Here is an 18207-nt window from a genome sequence, read left to right as displayed (position 1 = left end):
TTGGGGTGCCAGCATTGCAATTAGGTAACATAAAATTCGTAACAGTTAGTGGTGTTTGCTGATTTTTTAACCTATTTGGTGAGTTTTAGGAAAATCCCGGCTATCTGGTCGTAAAGATATAACGGATTAGATTTAGAAGGTAACTCAGCTTTGTCTGTCAGAGTGCATACACAATCAGGGCAAGTACCACCGAAAGATCGTATTGCGCTAAAAATTACATAAATTATTTCAGCTGTTTACACGCACAACCATATATATACTTTTTGCTTTTTAATAGAATATGCATAGCCCTTCGTACATGATCATATACCATTTACACCCCTATGATGTGAATTATTTGAAATACAAAATGCTACAACATCAATACACGTTTAATTTCGTCAACGGTCATTACATACTATGATTTATTTGTAATAATTTGTTAATAGTCAATAATATTTAGTTACTTTTGCTTATTTTACGATTATTTTTGCTTTTTGTAAAGATACGATATAATAACGAAATGCTTGTGCGGTTGGATGGTGAAGACTCCTTCGTGGATTCCAGCCGTCATCGATAAACATTGACCCACAATGACTTATCTGTATAGATAATAAGGGTACTACTAAGTGGTCATCGTCGTTGTACAATAACTAAATATATGTTAAAACATCACACTTGATACGTTAATAACAGTTGTAGACAGAACGGCTCTGCGTGTTGTGTACTCACGCACATAGTGCATGAAATAGGCCTAAAGCGCGGTAGAACTCGTCACAGAAGTTATGACCAGAGCGTGTTTGGCGACTGGTCGTTGCCATCCTCCTCTGAACATGACCTCCGACAACTTCTATTTCTGCCACAGTACTTTACAATAGAATCTCTGAGCGTTTTAAACACGAACAGTTGTTGCGGGTACGGAAGGGGGTTGCAGGTATAAGGCGGATAGCAGAGTATAGGGCTATCCTGTAACAAAACCGCTTGCATAAGCGCTTAGGAAGAACCATTTCGTTAACATTTTGTAGTGGCGCATCATTCATGACTATCATTGCCCGTAAATTTAGGCAGATTATATATATCTATATATATTGTTGTAATGACAAGCTAGATCGAAACTGGCGACCGATTGACCAGCACGAGATGTATCGACATTGATAGGGCAGCAAATGTCACGGCTGATGTATGGTTTTCTTAATCGAACAATAAATTAATATGGAATCTGATTCTGGTAGAACTGAATCATGTCGTATGTTCTCGTTCTGAAGTTGAGGAACGAGTCTCGAATTACCTTGATCATGTAATTCGCAGCTTCTTTTTCTGATTGTGCTAATGGGCTGAAGCGCTGCCGAAGTAGTTTGATCGTCTGGCCACGGAAACACGGCAATTTCGTATCAAGCATCATATGCACTAACGTGATAATATCGTCCCGGTACGGCCGAACAGCCAGATATGCACGCACACAAAGCTCGATAAACCACTTGAACGAAGGCGCGTCCACTTTGCCGCCCATAATCATTACCATCTCATCAGTAAGTTTAATATCGGGCTCGAAGCCGAGGTTGCCACCCGGCGACGATTCGAACATAAATCCAAAATCGATATGAATTATATGGCCCTGACTGTCTATCATGATATTTCCGTTATGCCGGTCCTTAATCTGCAAAAGAAATCCGACAACAGAATAAGCTGCCATAGATATAATGAAATTATACCGGGCCTCCTGGAAGGCAGGCGACGTCTCCTCCCCGTACTTCTTTAGGAAGTATTCGTATAGCCCGATATCGGTCTGTCGACCAAGCTGATCACGTGACTTAGCCTGAGGCACGCATTCGATAACGCCACAACCAGGTGCCGTGGCCACGACACGATATGGAAATAGAAAAAGATCTAGGCCGACTTGGTTGAAAATGTTTTTAAACAGAGCAATCACCTGCAAGGCCAACATGTCTTGCCGAACATCGTCGCCTACTTTGAAAATGGCCGCCTGATAGTACTCCCGAGCCATATCGTCCTCGCTCATTGGCGAGCTCACCTTGGCTAACGCGACACTGTTTTGCTGCATTCCATGACTTTCCATGGCAGCGATACCACAATGACGCACCTTAAATCGCGCCAAAAACGGCGCCTTTGCCGCACTCTGCATCGGGGTACCCGAATTATAATCGATGTCAACCACTACGGCTTCGGGATTCGATGGCAGATAGCAACCAGGTTGGACGACGATCTGGGAGAGGGCTTCGAGACACGCTTTCTTCCGTTCAGCTCCCTTTGGAAAATGTCGGATATGACCGGAAATATCGGTGATGCGACTGAAGAAGTCAAATTCGCGCTCATAGAATGCTTTGGTGGGTCCCGATAGCGCCTCGAGAATCGACTCTAGTAAGACATTAAACTCTTCAAACAGCTCGTCCTTCTGTGTACTTTCTTCGTCCATATACAGATTGGTTTTTATGTTCCAGATAAGTTGGTGTGCAAATAGCTGAGATCGAGCGGCCGTTTTACGTAGAAATTCCGCGACGTAGCCGATCTCGTCACAGCGCATGGCCTGCAGCAGCTGGGGAATGTAGAGCATGATGGTGTCAGGTGGACACCGCTCCAACACCCGAGCCGCGTACTGAGCCGTGATAGGGTGGGGTGAAAACTGTTTTGACAAGAACGCCAGTGCCTTAATCGGAGACACGTGTGCCCATGTTAAGATATGATTTAAATCGGCACCATCTGCCGTTACGCTGTCAGGTGTGGCCAGGAATTGTAATGCATCTGGAAGGTGTGCCACCATCGTTGGGTTCTGTCGGACAAGCGATGATACTTCCTGTGCAATCGTCTCCTGCGTTTTAAATCGATACGGCAGGTACACTGCAAGGGTGGGGGCGATTTCCCAGGCTAGACGTGTCGTCTCGCGCTGATTTCTTTCTGCCATCGTTTGTGCACGCCACGATTGCGGCACATTCTCATCTGCAATGAAATAGGAAAAACATAATAAGGGCAACAAACACTTGGCAATAGAGAACAACACGAATGTAACAATGGGTGCACGACATGTATGTTCTAAAGGTTATTAGCTAGGAGCTGTCATTTATTTAAACATGCAAAAGAGCAACCTGTAGGATAATCTGATTCAAGAGTCTATCCCTTGTGTGCAAAATTTGGTAAATTATTGTTCGTTAAGTTCAAAACATTCTCCTTGCTAAGAATCGGTATTTGAGAGGGAATATGATAAAAAGTAAATAAGATGCGGTGCGATCAATTATATACGTACTCGGAATTGTTTTCTCTGGAGCACTCATTGGGTTGTACCATGTCGATAGAAATTCGATTTCGAACGACAGTAGCCACAAAATAAGGTTCCTTTTCTTAATGTAATCTTCCGCGAAAAGTTGCATGTTTGAGTGCGATGAACCAGTCGTGCCCCCGACTTGGCCGTCCTTGGTTCGACCGGCGGAAGATCTCCTCGATATTGTCGACATGCCGCTACTAATGCCCACCGTATTAATCCAGCCTGTTGGCGTAGTCCGCGACAACAGGTCAGCGGAACCTCGCCCATCGGCTTGTGGTGCTTCCCAACCATCGGGGGAGTTCCGTGATTTAAGATACTTTTTTTCTTGATACACTGATGTCCAAAACTTGATTAGCACCGAGATATCGTCGCGAAGTTCAGCGTCGCTCTGTGTTGGGCACATCTGAGGCCCACAGAAGAAGTCTAACGCGGCGCAATAAATGCGTTCACGAAGCACTGTTCGATATATATGTGATGTTAGAACATCACCCTATAACAGAACAAAGTGATTTATGGATCGGCAACTCAATGGAGTACATTGAATTCTTATACGTATAATCCGGATTATTATACAGTTGTGGATCTATGGCTAAAATAGTAACCTGAAAACCTTCCTTTGCATAAACTAAGGAAATTTCTGTTTAGCTTACAATCATATAACTAATATGCGATACGACCATGGTTATATTACAACGGCACAAATTTTAATGATGTTTACCTGCAATAGCGAGAGTCCACTGTTGAGAAATCGAAAACGCGTCCCGATGGTTCCAACATGTTTTGTGAGACGAGGTTCGTCCTTCGACACGACCGTCGCTGCCAGCGATCTTTGAAAAAGGTCAGCCAAAATTTCCACCTGGTCTGAACTGCTATATTTTGCCGTCTCGATTCGTTCAGACAAGAACATCACCCATATTGCATGAGGTTCTACAAACGGAGTTCGTGGTTCAAGTATCACACCTTCTTGAGGACGTGTTGGATCGGGCTGTTCGCGTTCGACAGAGAAGATGCCCAGCCGAAGCGCAACGGTACGAAGCCATGCAGAACTCATCTCCTGCAAGAAAACAAGCTCGAGATCTGGTCGAGCTGCTAACAGCCAATGCCAACAGGCAACTGTAGCTCGCATGGCATCCGCTGCGAAAAACTCAACGGTGGTCCAGCAAAGTGCGTGGAGCAAGGAACGGTCTACGCCCTTTGTGTGGATCAGTAATGCCGTAATGCGGAACACCGATTCCATATGAACCGCGGCGCTATTCGTCTCCCAACTTTGACGAAGCTGCAGGAAAGGAATACCACGACCAACAAATATTCCATAAAATCGCGCGAGCAAGATAAGGCAGATACACTAGTCTATAAACTATTAAACAGTAGCTCAACCGACGTAGAGATAAAAATATTACTCTTTTCTCAAAAACTTAACTTTGGATATATAAGTTCACTAAAACTGTAATATATTGTGCGTGATGGTATACTATAGTCCAATAATAGCGTCTAATATAGACCTAAACTGCTTGTTAGATCAACCTGTTTTCTAGCTTCTTTGATCGAATAACAAACCTTTGCGAGAAGCTGATTAGCTAAGTCGTTGCGAACCCTGTGGAAGTCATCGGCACCTTGCAATAGACCAGTGATCTCGCCTCCGAAGCGTGAGCGTAGCCCGATCGCGCAAACAAATTCTGAGCTATTATTCTTAACGCAACTTGGCCATTTATCGAGTGTCGTAGATGGCAGGGGGGCCGAATAGTTGTTAAGTCCAGCAAATCGTAGAACGCTTTCTAGCGCTAAGGATACGCCCGAATGTTGTGTGAATACGGCTTTAGCAGAAGAGCAGGACAAGTACTCTTCAAGATGTGAGCGAGTCACTTTCGGCGCCCACTTCATGGCTTCCTGGATGATGCCCTGACAGCGAGCAGCAAAGTCCTGTACTATACTTTCGCGGGCCTCCAATGTGTCCGTTAGGGAAAGAACGTATTTGGTTCCAGGAACTTTAAGACTTGGATTTAGCTGTAACCGAGGGCAATGGTATGAATTGTTTGGTAAGTTTGATATGAAGTTTTATAAAAGATCTATAATACATCTTGGTTACACTCTTTGGCATTCAGCGCTACCAGATACGTAATGTGGTATAGATCCTCGGCGAAAATAAGTTAACTAACAAAACTAAAGTTTTTCCATAATTTCGGATGAAAAGATAATGTATACAGCTATGAAAGATCACTTACATGATTTGGATCTAACTCAAGACTTTTCGCAAGTACATGTAAAATATTTAACATAGTCCACAGCACTTTTCCGCTCCAGAGCAAATGGGGGAATTTATCAACGAGAGCCGCTAGGTATTTATCGGCAATACGACGAATCTGTTTTTGCGGATGGTTAAACTTGACCAGCAGGAATGTAGCATGTCTCTCTAGTTCATCGTCCCTTTCTTTGTTTTTTGGCTTAGCCAGCATAACGTCTAGTAATGCTAGAAATACTTTATCCGATACTGCCATCATACACTGCCACAAGCTTGACTTGTCCTTCTGAATTGTGGGAAATTCAAGATATTGAAACATATAGTCCAGATGGCAGTCACCCTGCAAAAGATTTTGGGCACGTAGAGTTTCGAGTCGTAACACTGCCATGAGATATGTACACTGCGCAAAGTTGAGTTTATTCACTGTGGCACTTATGTCAACTGTAAAAGGTAAATCGGTTTTCAGTAACTTGAGCGTTTGATTGCGTAGCTCTTGTAACTCGCCTACTGATACTGTGTCGGAGCGGATAGCCGAATTGTACTGTAATGATGAACGGAGATGTTCTTTGCTCACGATGAGGGGGCTTTTACATGCGATTTCACGCACCCCGTCAAACCACTCGGATGGCCAGAGGCCTGACTCTGAGGTGAAACCCATCACAACGCAATAGTGCCAGAAATCCCAGAACAGCTTATGAAGCCGCGGCTTGGGGTTAACAATGGGCGGCATACGGCGAATCAGCACCGCGATCACAGGAATAAGCACTCCCAGGTTGCCAGCAGAGCTCGAGGCCTTGAGCGCGCTTTGTCGCTCACATACGCGACGACCCTCCAGACCCAGTTGAACAAACAGTTCCAACAGAGTAGAGAGCAGCTCGCTCATAGACTCCTCGCCCTGCAACGACGCCGCGATATTCGCCAGTGCGTTGATAACAGCTAGTGAAACGTGCCTATAACCTTGCTTGTGGTCTTCATTGGTGCCGACGTTGTACTGTTGAGAACTGGACTCCATAGTGACAAGACTGAACATTTTAAGGATGGCATCAAACACGTGCTTCTCCACCTTAGCAATAACCATCCAACCGAGCTGATCGACTATCAGGGTGTCAAGCGATGATGCCGGCTGGTTGAACTTTTGCTGGAAGAACTGTAGGATCGAATTCGACGTCTTCGGTGTATCCTTCAAGGCAACCGCTACGTGACCCAAGGTCAGAATCGTGTTTTGGGCCACAAGACCCGCCTCGCCCGGTCGGAACTTTTCAGCCTGGTAGAGACGGTTCGACAACGAAGCCAGGAAAGCCTGCACACATTCGGCGTCCTCCTGCAGACCGACGCGAAGCACTCGGCAAATGTTCTCGATAGCCGTGTCGCGTAACCGCTCGTAGGCCGCTTTAACAGCTGGAGACACCATTGGCACGGTTCCCGTGCCGCTCTTCTCCGATGAAGCCTGCTGATTCTTACCAGTACTGCAAAAAGACAAGTAAAATAATAAACAACCGATAAGTACTAACAATGAAATTATCATGAATATTAGAACAACTTCACTAAATGAACAAATAAAAGCTTACCTTACTGTTACTAAAATGCAATGAAAGGGAAAAATATGCAAATTAAGTGATAGGCGTTATCACCAAATGAAAAATATCCAAGAACGCTGTCTTGCTTGTCTCTTCTTACCTCTCTTGAGTGACGCAGTAAAGTTTCTCAAGTATTGGCGATGGTGTTATGAGGAAATCCCTGAGAGCAGATACGGAAGTTTCGACTAAATTCGGGAAGCGTTCAGCTAATTTACCCAACCCCTCAAGACAAACCAGCAGCAATGGCAAATGAGCCACAACAGTACGTGGTGCGCTAGGTGTACAGATGCGCTCAGATAACCGCCCGCAGAGACTGTCCGCTCCAATGTCATCCAGTTCTGCCCATACAAGTAGATCAACGCACGCTGCGTTTGATTGTACCACCAGAGTGACGGCGTTGAATTCGTCATCCTTCGACTCCTATTTAGTTAAACGGCGCAGAGATGATTCATTCTTCCTTCAGTGTAAATCACTAGAAAAAAATAGGTATGTATATTTTGGCGGAAACGAAAATGTGTAGAAACCCATAGCATGCCCTTTAAATCTGAACTATAAACAAGGTTTCAGATATAGCACGCGAGGCCATTTGGCTACGAGGTTTTGCCAAATTATGTTCAGATGATCGCATATTTATCAAGCCGTCCACAAACAAATATACACGTTCAAAGAAGTCAAGCGTCCGTATTTAAATAAATTTAGAATCTCTTTATTATAATCATCGACATTAAACCCCCCTTTACCTTTTAATTCATCTGATAAGAACTCGTTTTGTTTACATACCTTCTGAAGTTCAGTCTGACCTGCGAGAAAAATGGCCTTAACAAACTCTTGAACGTCCTTTGTGAACTGACCAGGAACACCGGCTCGCGGATTGCGACACAACAATTCTTGTAATAGCCCTAGCATCACTAAATTAACCACTTCAGATAGGCTTTTATAGGGAAACACTCGAAGGTCGCCCGCTTCATAGACTAACGCCGCTTGTGCGTCCATATATGAGAGGATATCATTCTTTAATAGTTTCTTAGCCAAAATTAGCAGCGTCTGACACGTTGATATTGGCACCAATCGCGGAGTTTTGTTTGTCTGTGGTAGAAGCTGACTATAAGAGGAACCAATCTTTCTGAAGAAGTAGCTTGTCGGGTCGTAGTCTATACTAACCAGATTGAAACTCTGCGGCTCATCTATCGAATAAGATTCGACAGAGTTAGCTGTGTCTGACGTAAGTTCCGAAAGCGATCGGGGAATGATCGGTCGGAATGAGTTAAATGTACGCTTGCTTTTCGGCAGTGTATTTAACAGTGAATTGACTCGGATTGGGCTCGGTGGTTTTGGCGCCGGAAATATTAGCAGAAATATCGATTTGCCGTCGGGATGACAGCGTCCGAACGCGCGTCCAGTACCAAGAATAAGTGGTACAACAACACGACACAGGGTTATCTTTCCCTGACCCGGCTTTCCCGGACCCTGCGAGTCGCTCGTTTGCAGCCCACGGACCATATTTAAAAGTGTCTGTAGCAACACGATCTGTGCAGTGAGGATTTCCTCCTGAAGATTTTCGTCCTGCATCATCACATCGGTGAGTAGTGTATTCAATAAGAACGAAAAACGCTCAATAGGCGGTAAGCGTTCGTCAGGCGAAAGTGTTCTTTCATCAGCCCAAGACGCTTTCGGTAAACCGTGCAGCAGCTTGAGCAGGTATCCGACAATAAGCTGTTTGTGATTAAGACCTGATTCTAATAAATAGATTCCGAGAGCTATGACAGAGTCTTGGTGCCTTCGGGTGACGGTGAAGTTGCTCTGTGAAAGATCGGGGCATTGGCGGAGGAGGTACTGCAGCTTTTCCTCTGGCGCAGGTGACATCCGAGCCAGGTTGCGCGCCTGCGCCTTCACCGCTTCCAGGTGGAAGCTCCGCTCGACGCCTGCCATTGTCCCTGAAGCCAAAATCCAGATTTTTTTAAAAAATTATGAGCATATATTTCAGATCGTCTATGTAATGTAGTGCCTTAGGATACCATCTTCTATTATATTAGGCGTTTTTTGATTCTCTCATACCATGATGAAATGTCAAATCTGTGATTCTTGTAAAAACATACTTCGAGATCTTTTTAGTAAGCTGTAAGCATATAGACTTAGCAATATTGCCCAAAATTTACAATATAATAAAATGAAAACATAATAAGTAATCTTTTGACACACATTTATTCGCTCATTCATAGTTTGTCTTGTTCACATTTTGATCAACACAACATAATCCATTGTGTTTTTCTAGCTAATTACAAAGGATTGGTGCATCAATTCTTAGGGCTCGAGTTTTATAATCAAATTGTGCACGGGCGGATTCCACATTGAGTTGCAACGGTAAATACAGGTCAAGTTCGACTTCACCCGAAGCACTCTTTTGAAGTAGAATGCGATCCTTAGCCAGGTCTAACGAAATGTCTTTTACGGAATGTAGATCAGCGAGTTTTATCTCAGCTACCAGATGCTCCGCAGTTCTCCCGGGCTTTTGTACACGACTTAATCGCACTCTAGGATCAACGTTAGCTGCCGTAGAGGCCAAACTATACTTTGCTAAAGATGAATTCGGTGGTGGCATTGTTTCGATTTCGTCGATGAGCGGACCTGGCTTTGCAGTTCCTCTGTTTTGAATATAATGTTCGGGCATTGTGCCCCAATATTTCTTATTCTGCAGAATAACGTAATTTTCTCTTGACAGTTGAATGTTGTACTTGTCTTCAACACCTTGAACAGCTAACAGAATCACAAACGTTCGAAACAGCTCGCTTTCTGCAACCTTGCAAAAAAACTTTGAGTTGATAATAACGTCGTACGCCATACTGGGTTTACCACTCTTATCTTGCTCGTCGTGGGGAAGTCCAAGACTAAGTGGAACCCGATACGCTGTAAAATTATCACTTTCAAGAATACGGGCCAGTTCCCCTTCGGAAAGCTCTTTGGGGGAAGGAATTTCCTCTGTGTGACAGAGATTTATGAAAGCCTTCTGATCTGAGTCAAACCGGCGAAATTTTATACATAATCCTTTTGAAGGGTTGCAAAGCTTCGGCTTGTCTGCCAATACAGCCATTGCAGAATCAAACGCTTCGCGAATCTCGCGATTTTGCTCGTCTTCGGGTACGAGATTCGAAAGCATCGGGAACGTCGATGACGTCGAGGGGGCGTCAAGGAACGTTGTCATTCTGACCTTAGTAACAATTCCTCTTGCCTGCGCACAGCTGACTCCAGTGGTTGATAGTTTTTAGTTAATATCGTCTTCTTTTACTCCCCCTCAGTGGATCATTCGACGACTCGTAGACGAGACTGAGGGTGGATGGCTTTCTCGACTCAGTCCTGAAATTGCCGGTAATGCTGAATATAGGGAGTGTGCAAGAAAATAAAATACAAACACAGCGAACCGAGGTGCACGCAAGTTCATGTAGTTACAATCATAAGTTTAATTTTTTCAAAACAAACTTGTAACACCATCTCGAAAATAGAACCTTTCCAGCAACCTAATTTATAAATCCACACGAAAGAAAAGAAAAGTTCTGCATAAAGTTACTTAGAAACAAAATTTGGATACCTGTACTATTTTTCCCGTGCACACTGCATTTCAAATTATTACTAGCTGTGAAGAAACTGTCAACACTGAAAGAAGGGACCAAGGACATTATCTCACAAGCGCTGGTACATGCAAGCTGCTCATATTTTCGTTTGTTTGCCTTATATTGAAATAATCGAATATCCCGTTGTTCCCTTGACAGTCAGATGTGTTAGGTGCGCGGAACGGAAACTTCAGCAAATCTTCGAACAATACTACGAAAAATAGCGGCCAATGGGAACGGTCAATTCGTTCTAAATCTTGCGCAATTAGTGTTCTTTTAAATGTTGCACCACATGCATATATTACGGATTTGGCGTCTAATGATTACCTTAATATGACCGCGATTGCATAGAAGTGGACGACTCTCAATCTACAGCACAGAACAACAAACAGACATTACGATATGTATCGAACATTAGCTACAGAGCCTCATCATGTAAACGCACTCAGAATACATTTAGACATGCTATATTGACAATCGATGTCATAACGCCTTCTGCTATGTACGTACATATTTGACAGATGGTGATGGTGTCAGTGTAAAGCACACGTTCGTGGGAAACTCACCAAGATCATGAAATGATAAGCTGTTCAGTAAATAGGTAAATTGGTACCTATCAAGACATGGTCGTCCATTGTGATACGGTCACTAGGGACTAAACATGGAAGGAAGTTGTTTTCATTTCGTGGGAGGATATAACGCGGGCAATTTGAATATTGGCGCAACCACCCCTCCATTATTTGGCATTGACAGTATCGCTTGTAGCGATTATTAGTTGCCTTTATTTATTCTATAGTTAAAAATGACTTCATGCTAAGTCACCAACCACAGTTATAATGGCTAATAGTGTTATTGAAGTGTTTAAATATGGTTATAGCAGCGCTAGTAGTATAATTAATAATAAAGCATTATGACAGTAACGCGGGCGAAGGTGGTAGTAGGTGGCACCGATTTTCAACGGTATTACTAATCCGAGCTTTAGACTAAACATCTGGATGTATTCAAATACACGAAACATGTTCATGCTGTCACTGGGTGATCACCTATCTGTTTTTGGATTAACTCTTCGCACTACGATATAGCAAGCATTAATGAACAATATTAGTTACTAAAAAAAATCAAGTCCCAGGATTCAGCTAGTTCCCCCGGAAGCGACCCTCTCCCACCTAATTCTAAGCCGACCGCACCTCTCTCCCGCGGGTGTCAACATTCGAAAGCCGTTTACAGAGTTGGCTCGATCTTGTTCTGGCGAGATAATTGCGTGTTATGCGCAATTTCCGATTCAAAACATTTGTTATTATTTGATCGGTAACAGTGCATATTAAACACTATTAATCAAAATGTCTTCGGGAAGACTTGTAGAACTGTTAGATTCAATAGAGAGGCGTGTGGAGATTATGAGGTCAGCTGTTCAGGCGTTGGAAGTTGAAAAAGACACATTAGTTGAAGTGTTACAAAATTTTTCTGACTCGCCGGAGCTTCAAATGGTTAGTTCTTATATATTTAAGTATTTGTCATGTAGTCTACATGTGGCCTTGAAACAAAAGGTTGCAATGTTAATAGCTGCACAAAAAATTATGAGTGGATCAGAAAGAAAATGATGATCGTTCTACGATTGCTGCTCATACAATTCGTCGGAAATTTTTCTAGGTCACTGCTGTAAATTCAGTGATTCAGGAAAGCGATTGTACCGGCTTGATTCCTTTACAGTCCACCGTTATAATAACAGGCAAAGTCGATCAGCCGATTCACACTAAAATAACCAATGGTTCCTATGTATAGTCCGGGCCGAATTACTGTGGAAATGTTTGGACTGCAGTTTAAATATCAATTATAATTGCTTAGTCATTTCGAGACATATTGTCATTTTCATCGTATAGCCCAAAATAGGTTATTCGCACGCAATACGTATATTGTTGTTTATTGATGATGACGATGGAGAGGACAGCGTTGCTTCTGGTATCGTTAAATTGCTTGCGATAATCTTACTATTGCTCAGTCGTAGCAAGGATACGTGGGAGCTACTGATTTGGCTCTCATGATTACATACCATAGGATAAATACACCTTTGCGTCAGCCAACGAACTAAGCATGGCTGACCTATTCCACAATGATACGTATGGCTTCGCTTGGTAAGAAGTTGTCAACCAAAAAAAAAGCTAGTCCATTATGTGCTAATGATCGCTAATAGAGTTCATATATATCATTCCCTTATTAGAAACGGTTCTAAATAAAATTTTGCTGCATTTTTTTCAACTTCTGGAAATGATTGCTTTCCAATGGCTCAAACACAATTAAACATCGAAGTGCAACTATTTTCCCTTTTTTGTAAGTTGCGACGAATGCGGAGAGTAAGAATATTCTGTATCGTGGCTTAGTAACAAGGTTGTGTTCTCATATAGACTTTTCAATCTATAAGGTAAAATCTGCTCATAGAGTGTTTGAATTAGTTGAACCGTGAAGTAGCCTCCCCTCTTTCGTGAGTAACTAACTTTAACCAGAACAATATGACCCAAAAATGTTCTATCAAAACAGAAGAGAAGCCACTAGCCAAGAAGGCCAAATACGAATACTATGGCTGCAAGTGAATGTTTAGTTTACCAACCGCTGTCAAATCACGGAAATTCTGACTATTATTGAAAACCTATAATATTTTAAGAGAATATGTACATTAAAAAAGCTAAGTGCATGAGTGATAATGGTACTGTTGATACGAATAGCTTTTTTTTTTTTTATCTATGTCAGATGACAAATTAAGCTAATGATTTAAAAATCTGAAAATATAGACAGTGTTCAAGATGAATTGCGTATGTTCTGTTAACATAGAATGAAAAAAAAGATCGGTAAAATCCTGTTTTTCATTTTTTCTTTTCTTTTGTAATCTCTTTTGTAAAAAGAAACAATATTTTGTCGCATGACTCGCACAAAACGAATACCCTTTTGTACAAATGTGGCTAAACTATGGAAAAGTCATTGCCCATAGCAGTTGAAGAGTAAAATCCTCTTTACTTTTGGTAAAGTGTGGCCCAAAAATCAATTTATGATTTTGTCCCTTTTCTTTATGTGTACCGAGGGATAACAGACTATCTAGCAATAAATTCAGTAATGTTTGCTATATGCAATGATGAAAAGCTATAGAATGGAACTATGTCTGGTTTTCATAAAAACTTACAATCGCAATGAGTGGTTGAGTACAGTGGCCACTTCGTAAGTATCGCACAGAATACAAATGACGCTTCTTGTTGACGTCCAATACGAATCCGACGACCTGAATGCGACCCCATGTGCAATGACTCGATCTATTGAGGAGCATGTTGCAACGCATTTTGAAATAAGAATTGCATTTCCATCCATACCGGTTACAGTTAACAATTTAAGATCCAAGACCATCAGAAGCATCGTTTATCCACTACTTACCTACTGAGGCACGAGGCAGGTGCTGCTAGCTTTTTTGATCAAATTTTCTTCAATGAAGCTTATACTTAGCAGAATGCCCACTTTCATCACAAAAAGTCCCTGTGTAGCGCAGCTTATGGGGCGAATGTGTCATGGTCCCTTTTGTTCTTTGAGCATAATAATAGAACTGCAGCAGGATTCAGTGGCGTAAACTTTTTTGAATCGAAATGAGAACATTGGATGGAAACAATGTGTGGGACAACAAGGTAGGAGAACCAGTCCGAACAAGGTCCGACTAATCTCGGTGGGTCATAATGACATCGAAAGATCCAGTTTTATAGCTGTGCACCTTTCGGCTTCCCCTATAGAACTATGTGAAGAGTGTTCTTTAAAACAACGCCGAAAACAATCCACAGCCTGAAACATGCCAGTATTTGCGAAGTGCATGGAATTTATACTAAAATATACAGAAAAATAATTCAGAAAAAAATAAATTATGCAAGCGATTACTAGAAAAACATTTGTCTGTCATTATTTTTTATGTGCAGTGCAAATTAAAAACCTGTACTGAGCTCAGATCGCTAAAAAATAAAACATTCTGAGTTAGGCCTATTAATATACGTGCGTTCAGATCACCTAAACTGAAGAACACATTTTTATGGCGATCTTTGAAAGAATCAAAAGTACAGAACAGCACTTCGAGCATTCTCACTGATTTTAGTCCTACTGCGTGACACATACGCAGCTGAGGTTTAAGGTTATTGGCCTAATGTTGATGTGATGAATAAAGGGCAATTATCAAATTTATGAGTCTTACAGTAAATGTATGTACTTGTACATCTAATCGTTTTTTACGCGTTCATTTGTACGCTTTTTCTTTCTTATTGCAGCTATCAGAGTCCGAACAAGAGGACCTGTTGTTTCGAAGATCGGGTCTTCTGAAGAGGGCCACGACTGTCGACGTCACCTTGCTGACTCCTAGAACCGAGCAACAAGTAGAAGCACTCAGAGTAGTCACCGAAGTTGTGGACAAGCTACTTACCAGCTTTCATGACGATACCACAAGGGAGTTATGCGAAATGTACCTCAATGCGTGCTTATCAGAAGCGACTGGGCCGATAGATCACAAATTTCAGAGCAAGGTGAAAAGCCTAGTATACATTAAAGCCCGTAGTTAAGTAAGTGAAGAACGCCCACATGGTCCGAAGAGAAAAAAACTGAAGTTGTACAGCTGCTACTGATACAGACTGTGTAGATTTTAGATACAAATACGACTTTGCTGGATTTTAGGTTATGTGCTATATTAACCAATTTGAGGAAAGCATGACTTCTTTCTAAACAACACTTGAACTATGAGTGAAAAGTCGATAAGTTAAAGATTAATTAAGCTATACGTGATATATTTGTTTTGAAAGTAATCATAACAAGCACCATACCAAATAACTTTTACTTACACGTTCCTTTTTATTTTGACATTGACATTTTAACATGGCTACAGATAATTGAGTGTGCAGTAGATGACCAGAAAAAGATCCGCAAGAAGCTTCAGAACATTCTGACGCAAATCAATGCATTGCAAGCCGGCGGTCCGATGGATCAATCAGTGAAAAAACAACAAGCGAGGACAACGCGCTGCCACCTCGAACAAGCAAATGAAGACCCGAGCCACTGTCACCCTGGTTCGCCGTCGTAATATCTAACTCTGTTGCCCTGTCCCCTGACATACATTTTACTATACATAAATTGCCTATATATACTCATATACGGATATGCAGAGGTTATTTATATTGCTGTTATCGGCGAGCAACACCACTAAATCAAATGGTGTGGATGTCGAGATAAAAGAACAATCAGAAGGAATTGAAAACTAGGAAACTTAACTGATAGTGCAAGAGTTCATTGCCTGTCGTTTTCGAGAGTTTGCTTTGTCGTGCAAATTAAGAGAAACTTACTCAACCAATATAGAAGGTGCATAGAATAGAAACAGGGTTAATTAATTATATAGATGCTATTTCTCACTACGAATGGAAAAACTATTTCGTTGAATTACAACAACTCAGGATGTCGAAATCTTTTGTTTTTCTTGCCCTAATTTTTGAAATCTACTTAATTTGTGCCGGCACTTGCAAATGCTGTAGACAAAGAAAGTACCTGAATTGTTTGACTTACAGTTCACTTGGATACTTATGACTGGTAATGTTTCCGCACGTGATAGAGCTTCTATTCGTTGGTATGCATTTGTCCATAATGACGCAAATTTATGTATCTATAGCGATTCTATGCAATACAAAGATATCTTCAGAGATCTCTGCCGTCGGTAAAGAGTGTTCTTTTGAAATGAATAGTGGGTCACGGGCATGTAAGTGTACTAATTTGAGGTCAAAGCAATAGCTAAATTGCACGATACAGTGGAACAGAACTTCTAGTGCATACGTCTTGTTCTTCCACGAATCTGTATCTGTAAAGAACTAAATTGTAACACTGAAATAAAAAAAAAAAAAAAAACTACCTCTGGTGGATGGCCAGTCCGTCTTTCTTTAGCTTTCTATAAATTAGACTAATTACTATTATTACCGCTTGACTTCTAGCAATCTAACAGAGGTAGTTAAATCTTTTAAGTTCCATTAAGGAATAATCAAGCAAACCGTTTTCAAAAAAGCGTTTAAAAAGGTTGTGCCACATTCGATTTAATCGGTATCCTTTTGGTATAAAGTTCCTACGTACTTCAAGTAATTTTATCTGTATTTAACCAGTTTTACGTATGCCACAAAAATAAGTCTCGCCATTCCTATGCAAACTTTCTTCGGTTGGAAAGTCCCACCTTGTTTGACTCAGCAGTAACAAGTTGATCTCATATTATACTTACGGTGACAAGGGACTGGGCACTCCTTTTCAACGATATAAACGGCCCAATGATAGTCCACGACTATCACGTGCTTAAAAAATGTATTAACGCTACTATTATGCTTTGAATTCAAGCCATTCGCCTAAGTAAGTATAATAGTCGTTAATTTGTCGTATTGTTCTTCTTATTGACTTCTGAAAGCTTTTCAAAAATACATGGAAGTTCTAATAATCATTAACAGTTAAATCAGTAACAGTTTGAGGGAAGTCCTTTGACGGGTGGAGAATCCTCACATCTGTTAAAATAATGAGAATTCTGCAAACTATCACAATAAAAAATACAATAATAAAAGCGGATTCAACGATGCAACGATTTACAACAGGGATACTCTAAAGCCATTTCTATATCCCTATAATATTCTGTTATCATGCTATAACGTGAGTAAATGTCTAAAACGCAAAAAATACATCAATGACAACATTTAGTGACTTTTGGCCCACCCTGTATTCTACAAACCATCTTATCGATAATATTTACCTACTTTTGTATTCGGTAATCGTAAATTCGTATTTCTTTTTATAATTATGGTTATTGTTTACATGATGTAATTCCATTGCACGTCTATGAAAATTGAACAAGATAAAACAACGTTTTTATTGTTATCGTTGCGCTTCAACATGTAAAGAGCACTAGGGCAAAAACAAATATATATGTATATATAGGCAGGAGAGAAAATAGCCACATTAAGTTTAATAAAGGAGCTGACTGTACTATATATTCCAGCACGAGATTGAGACGTTTGATGAATAAACTTGCTTCCATACGGAGTTAACATGGGGCAAAGTTTCACGGATCTTGCTGATCTACCTGAATGTCACAACAACATCACTTCTATAATAACTATTTCTTTTTTATTTGCAACCATTGTAACAATTAAAAAGAATGCATTTATCGGTAAAAGTGTTTGCATCTTTATCAATGCTGAAAAGCACAGCGATATCATTTGGATATCTGCTTTTTAAATAGTTATGTACCGTAATGCATCAAAGCCTTGCATCATCATGGCACTAGCCATATTAGTTACAAGCTAGCATAGTTAGTATATATATTCTGGGTCTGGTCTTAATTATTATTAAAGTGGGAAGTAGAACACATGTTCTTCGATTTATAGTTAATTTCTTTACATGCATTGCTTAAGCGCTCGATGCATCACAGGGCTCTAACTAGCAATGTTTGAAATTTCCAGTTAGATATTAAGCTGTGTGAGCTATCCCGATGCTAACAAATAA

General features: G+C 41.2%; 3 protein-coding genes across 7 annotated transcripts; 1 reads left to right on the top strand and 2 right to left on the bottom strand.

Moving 5' to 3' along the window:
• Nucleotides 1-370: 370 nt before the first annotated feature.
• Pi4KIIIalpha (phosphatidylinositol 4-kinase III alpha) lies at nucleotides 371-9026 on the bottom strand. The gene is made up of 7 exons (XM_022851382.2): nucleotides 7853-9026; nucleotides 7173-7492; nucleotides 5479-6961; nucleotides 4814-5260; nucleotides 3975-4532; nucleotides 3239-3746; nucleotides 371-2934 (listed from the first exon to the last, which is right to left on the bottom strand). Exons 1-7 carry the CDS (start codon nucleotides 8999-9001, stop codon nucleotides 1187-1189), a joined length of 6213 nt encoding a protein of 2070 aa, XP_022707117.1. The 5' UTR covers nucleotides 9002-9026; the 3' UTR covers nucleotides 371-1186.
• Nucleotides 9027-9255: 229 nt separating this feature from the next.
• LOC111270903 (PIH1 domain-containing protein 1) lies at nucleotides 9256-11368 on the bottom strand. Of its 5 annotated transcripts, none has more exons than XM_022851377.2 (3): nucleotides 11244-11368; nucleotides 11005-11046; nucleotides 9256-10423 (listed from the first exon to the last, which is right to left on the bottom strand). In XM_022851377.2, the coding sequence occupies exon 3, from the start codon at nucleotides 10269-10271 to the stop codon at nucleotides 9345-9347; it is 927 nt and encodes a 308-aa protein (XP_022707112.1). In that variant the 5' UTR covers nucleotides 10272-10423; nucleotides 11005-11046; nucleotides 11244-11368; the 3' UTR covers nucleotides 9256-9344. The 5 variants fall into 5 exon arrangements, with proteins under 5 accessions (XP_022707112.1, XP_022707113.1, XP_022707114.1 ...); XM_022851378.2 differs by lacking the exon at nucleotides 11244-11368 and adding an exon at nucleotides 11188-11216; XM_022851379.2 differs by lacking the exon at nucleotides 11005-11046 and having other exon boundaries at nucleotides 11244-11352.
• Nucleotides 11369-11880: 512 nt separating this feature from the next.
• Nucleotides 11881-17767, top strand: LOC111270920 (BAG family molecular chaperone regulator 2). The gene is made up of 3 exons (XM_022851406.1): nucleotides 11881-12164; nucleotides 14964-15215; nucleotides 15572-17767. Exons 1-3 carry the CDS (start codon nucleotides 12018-12020, stop codon nucleotides 15764-15766), a joined length of 594 nt encoding a protein of 197 aa, XP_022707141.1. The 5' UTR covers nucleotides 11881-12017; the 3' UTR covers nucleotides 15767-17767.
• Nucleotides 17768-18207: the final 440 nt, after the last annotated feature.

This window comes from Varroa jacobsoni, unplaced genomic scaffold, assembly GCF_002532875.2.
Source record: "Varroa jacobsoni isolate VJ856 unplaced genomic scaffold, vjacob_1.0 contig00191, whole genome shotgun sequence".
Classification (NCBI taxonomy): Eukaryota; Metazoa; Arthropoda; class Arachnida; order Mesostigmata; family Varroidae; genus Varroa; species Varroa jacobsoni.
Note: the sequence above shows the minus strand (reverse complement) of the source record. Positions and strands in the feature narration are given on the sequence as shown.

Bases quoted from the DNA above. Each gene is read 5' to 3' on its own strand.
- Pi4KIIIalpha (XM_022851382.2), bottom strand. From the start codon at position 9,001: ATGGCAGGCGTCGAGCGGAGCTTCCACCTGGAAGCGGTGAAGGCGCAG. The intron at 5,261-5,478 runs GTAAGTGATCTT...CCTCGGTTACAG, and splicing joins TTGAGTTAGATCCAAATCAT to CTAAATCCAAGTCTTAAAGT. The intron at 3,747-3,974 runs GTAAACATCATT...GTTCTGTTATAG, and splicing joins GTGGACTCTCGCTATTGCAG to GGTGATGTTCTAACATCACA.
- LOC111270920 (XM_022851406.1), top strand. From the start codon at position 12,018: ATGTCTTCGGGAAGACTTGTAGAACTGTTAGATTCAATAGAGAGGCGT. The intron at 12,165-14,963 runs GTTAGTTCTTAT...TTCTTATTGCAG, and splicing joins ACTCGCCGGAGCTTCAAATG to CTATCAGAGTCCGAACAAGA. The intron at 15,216-15,571 runs GTGAAAAGCCTA...ACATGGCTACAG, and splicing joins ATCACAAATTTCAGAGCAAG to ATAATTGAGTGTGCAGTAGA.
- LOC111270903 (XM_022851377.2), bottom strand. From the start codon at position 10,271: ATGACAACGTTCCTTGACGCCCCCTCGACGTCATCGACGTTCCCGATG.